At 39.3% G+C, this 4,876-nt stretch overlaps 1 protein-coding gene across 1 annotated transcript in view; it reads left to right on the top strand.

The window, feature by feature from the left end:
- The window catches only part of LOC108693021 (F-box/LRR-repeat protein 14), a 1,627-nt gene extending 292 nt beyond the window's left edge, over nt 1-1,335 (top strand). The window contains exon 2 of the mRNA XM_018201662.1: nt 3-1,335. Within this exon, the coding sequence (XP_018057151.1) occupies nt 3-1,335 (1,333 nt within the window). The remainder of the gene's footprint in view (nt 1-2) is intronic.
- The last annotated feature ends 3,541 nt before the right edge of the window (nt 1,336-4,876 follow it).

Here is a 4,876-nt window from a genome sequence, read left to right as displayed (position 1 = left end):
GGCGGCGCGACCGCTGCCACCGCCGCCGCCGCCGCTGCTGCCGGTCTACCAGCCTACACCATCAGCCAGGGTGGCATCTCCTCGCGGCATCAGCTGCACCCACATCAGGTGCATCAACGCGGCACCGCGGTAACGCACGGCCAGCCCGCCGCGAGCACCCACGTGTCCTCCCTGTATCCAGAGATTCTGGCGCTCATCTTCAGCTACCTGGACGTACGCGACAAGGGACGAGCCGCTCAAGTATGCACCGCGTGGCGCGACGCTGCCTATTATCGCTCGGTTTGGCGAGGAGTCGAAGCGCGACTGCACCTCAGAAAACAGGCGCCGGCGTTATTCGCCAGCTTGGTAAGACGCGGCGTGAAGAAGGTACAGGTGTTGTCACTGCGACGCGGTCTCAGCGATGTTCTAAAGGGCGTGCCGAATCTTGAGGCACTCAACTTGTCCGGTTGCTACAACATCACCGACTCCGGTATCACAAATGCTTTTTGCCAGGAGTACCCGTCCCTCATCGAGCTCAACCTATCACTTTGCAAGCAAGTGACGGACACCTCCCTCAGCAGGATAGCACAGTTCCTGAAGAATCTCGAGCATCTTGAACTGGGCGGTTGCTGCAACATCACAAACACCGGTTTACTGCTGATCGCATGGGGCTTGAAGAAACTCAAACGACTGGACCTACGAAGTTGCTGGCACGTTTCTGACTTGGGCATTGCTCATTTGGCTGGACTGAATCGCGAGACCGCCGACGGTAATCTCGCTTTGGAGCACCTGAGTTTGCAGGACTGCCAACGATTGAGCGACGAGGCGCTTAGGCACGTGTCGCTTGGCCTCACCACCCTCAAGTCCATCAACCTGTCATTCTGCGTATGCATCACCGATTCCGGCGTCAAACATCTGGCCAGGATGTCGAGTCTACGCGAGTTAAATCTACGCTCGTGCGACAACATTTCCGACATCGGCATGGCGTACTTGGCCGAAGGCGGCAGTCGCATCACATCGCTCGACGTGTCGTTTTGTGACAAGATTGGTGATCAGGCACTCGTGCACATTTCTCAAGGTTTGTTCAACCTAAAATCCCTGTCACTGTCCGCTTGTCAGATTAGCGACGAAGGTATCTGCAAGATCGCCAAGACCCTACATGACCTCGAAACCCTCAACATCGGCCAGTGCAGCCGGCTCACTGACCGGGGTCTGCACACCGTCGCCGAGAGCATGAAGAATCTCAAGTGCATCGACCTGTACGGCTGCACGAAAATCACCACCAGCGGCCTCGAGCGGATCATGAAGCTGCCACAGCTCAGTACGTTAAATCTTGGTCTGTGGCACGTGCGGTGATGGCTTTTTCCGTGGCTAAGTGCTCTGGACGAACGCTGCCAACGTTACCGTCATCGTCATCGGCACCGTCATCGTTACCAAGGCGACGACAACTCCTCGCAGCGACCCAAGGATAACTTCGTCTTCGCGCGCATGTTCCTGCCGCAGGCGGTAAGTCCGTTTCTGTCGCTCGGCGCACGAAGTCGCCCGAGCGCCCTCGACATCGGTATCTACGACGTCGTCGGCGAATAGCGTAAATAGCGAATTTAGCTTGTTTCTCCGCCCGAGACGAGAATTCTCCCCCCTCTCTCTCTTAAAGGGGGAGGGGGGGGGAAACAACCGCTGGTTCTCGAGGGGCACTGTTTTTCAAGATTGGCCCAATTTTTACTCTTTAGAGTAAGATTCCTTTTCAAAGAATTTAGAGTATTTATTTTCGTACTTTCAACATATGACAAATTAACTCGTCGAAATAATAATTAATTTGAATCTTTAATCTAAAAATGTTATATGTCGATTGCCAACTGCGTGTCATTGATCATAGCCTTGTAGAAGTAACGAGCGAGAAAATCCCAGCCGACGTTCATTTCCCTTTTTTTTCCTAAATTTTCGAGAGCTAAATTGTCGAGCGAGCCGAGAATTGAAACGAGGCATTTGATACTCGTCGAATTCTTCGTTTAATTAATCTAGCGATCGTCTTCGACGCGCGACGATCAAGTTTGGTCGGAAATGCGTATGTGTGTTTGAAACAGTCGCTTTTTTTGTTCTTTTTAGAAAATAAAACGCTCTTCGAAAGGACATAATGCCATTTGTCTGAAAAACGGTGCCCTGAAAAACAGGCTCAGTTTTCAATCTTTAAGAGTGAGATTTCTTCGGAATGATAATTTACTCTAAAAGTTTTAGAGAGACTCTTATACTGATTGCCGTGTTTGCATTACATAACACATAGGAACATACCTTTGTCATGGCAAATTCGAACTCAGCGATGTAATAATGGTTTCAATCTCTAAATCAGTTTTTTTATCGCCATTTTTTTCTTGGAACACGCGAGTTTCAACAGAAATGTTAGTAACAAAAATATGACATAATAATTAATGTGCATCCTGAACAAAAATTATGATATGTACTTTAAGAGTACATAATATACTTTTTTTTTATTAAATAAGTTAAATCAATTCGAACGTGATAAATATTACTCATTCTTCGTTTGGATGTTTCGGAAATAAAACGTGATTATATTGATAATAATTCACTTATTTTTAATTATGTGCTGTGTTATTAGTTAATGATTGTGAAGTGCAATATGAATTAGCGACGCATTTTCAACAATTTCTATTAATGAAATTGATCAAAGACTAGATCCAGAATACAATTTTCAAAATACAACTTGAAATCGCGAGTGCAGGTAAAGGCGTTGGTGCAGATAAAGTCGCGAGTGTAGATCACTGCACTAGCGAGGATCGCGGCGATGTTACATTTGCTTATATAAACAACTTCTCTTATAGTTACTGTTTTTCCAGACTTTTCAAAATATTTATAAACAAATTTTAATGGAGTTTCTTGCTGTTATAATCATACTTTGGATTATTTTTTCTTCTGATATACATCGATCGTAACTTAATTCGTTAATTGATCTATTCTTTAGTATGTTTTGATTGTAAACGCTTATTGTTTAGTTTAGAATTAAAATATGTCATTATATTTATATATTTCATCTTAGTTTTATCATGTATTAAATCAACCTTTATTAAACTTTATTGATTTAATGACAGCTAATTTTGGATATTCGATATGGAGAGCTAATTGATTGCGATTCCTCGAGGTTTTTCCTACTAGTTGTATCTAATAGTCATTTTTTATAGTGAATAATGATTTAATTTTTAAAATAGCATTGCAATAGTTCTACACCAATTATTCGTAGTTTTCGAGATGGAAGTTTGTGTTGGAGGACGGATTGAGTCAACCGCCGTTGCAGTGAAGTTTGGGTGAAGTCGTAGGTGCAGGTCATGAGCGATGCACATGCAGATGGAGACGCGGAGATATCAAATATCCGCATCAAATTCTGCGGAATTGTAATATGTCTTAACAAAGCGTTTTAAAGACGGAAGCGCTTGGATTATTTCATGTAAAATAGGAATAACAAGCAAAAAAATTAATCATTTTAAACAAGAGGATTTAGGGGAATAAATGATGAAAAAAGGAACTCGTTTACCTTAACTCTGCCTAAATTTCTATTGTGTTTTTGTGTACATCAATAAATAAATTCAGGTGAAAGATTACTTGAGCAATCAGAACGATCTCTATGTTCAAATCAGAATCATTTAACAACTCAGATTTATCTTCTTGAAAATTATTTACTTTAATGACAGACAGACTCTTGTTTTATCTTTTTGATAAAAGTCTATTCATATATATTTAGGAGCTATTCGTTTATTTTTGATAGTGGACCATGTTTTCGACCAATAACTCATAGAAATTGATTTTCTCCACTCTGCTTATTTGCAATCTTCGATTAAGCAAATCTAATAGTTCATCTCTGCTACCAAGATGATTCCTATCATTCATCTCTTCAGAATTTTTTTTTGTATAATAAAAGGTCGCATTACAGCAACTGGAAGTTTTTTTAGTATTATACATTTTAATGGAAGAGTGAACAGAGTGTATGCATACAAAGGATAAAATAAAATAATAAAAATTTTAACATAAAAAAAATTTTAATTTTTATATTATATATTCATAACGGAAGTTAGACTTGTTAATTTTGTTGAAAGTTATAGATATAATATACAGATGTAACAAAAATCCGCCTTTAAAGAAGAAAATCCTCAAAATAAAGACGTTATACACTAGTTGAATTTGTAATGAGAAAGTTTACAGCATCATTGAGTAAAGAAAGATTGATTCTTATCCAAAATACATCGAATATGAAGAAAAATCATATTTTGATTTTCTTCACATTCCAAGAATATATAAATATATACAATATTTTTTTTAATCCTCGTCGTACTTGAAAGAGTTCCTCCTCTGATTTTGATGGAGGGACAGTCTTTACTATTATTTTGTTCTTCAAAAATAAAAGACATGTATTTTTTTATACGTGCTCTAACTCACTTTTAAAGGATAAAACACTTGTCTGAAAGTCTTTTTTTTTCGAAGCGAATATCACTAAAACTGTAAGAGATAGAAAAAACTTTTTGAAATGAAAGTTTCACGAGTACTTTAATTAATATTATTAAATTTTATACAAAAATTTTTTTATTTATCCGCATCACTTTTTTAAATTTTGATTTTGTTTATGATATACAAAAAATTACGTTGTGACAGTTTTCCACTAAAATATTATTACTAATATAATCACTTACGTAAAATTTATGGTCTCCCTATTTTACTTCCAATAAGAAAGGAAAACTGAAGGAATAATCTTTATATCTGAATCTTATCCAAACTATGACTTCTGGAATCGATCCTCTTAAATTATTACTTAGTCTTGGAATGTCCTTGGTATCCTCTGAAGTTGTCTCAAGAATGTCTTTGAATATCTATGCTCTTAGATCAAGAGATTACT

The sequence above is a fragment of the Atta colombica genome, unplaced genomic scaffold (genome assembly GCF_001594045.1).
Source record: "Atta colombica isolate Treedump-2 unplaced genomic scaffold, Acol1.0 scaffold83, whole genome shotgun sequence".
Lineage (NCBI taxonomy): Eukaryota > Metazoa > Arthropoda > Insecta > Hymenoptera > Formicidae > Atta > Atta colombica.
The sequence above is the reverse complement of the archived record's forward strand: the minus strand, read 5'-3'. Positions and strand labels throughout refer to the sequence as shown.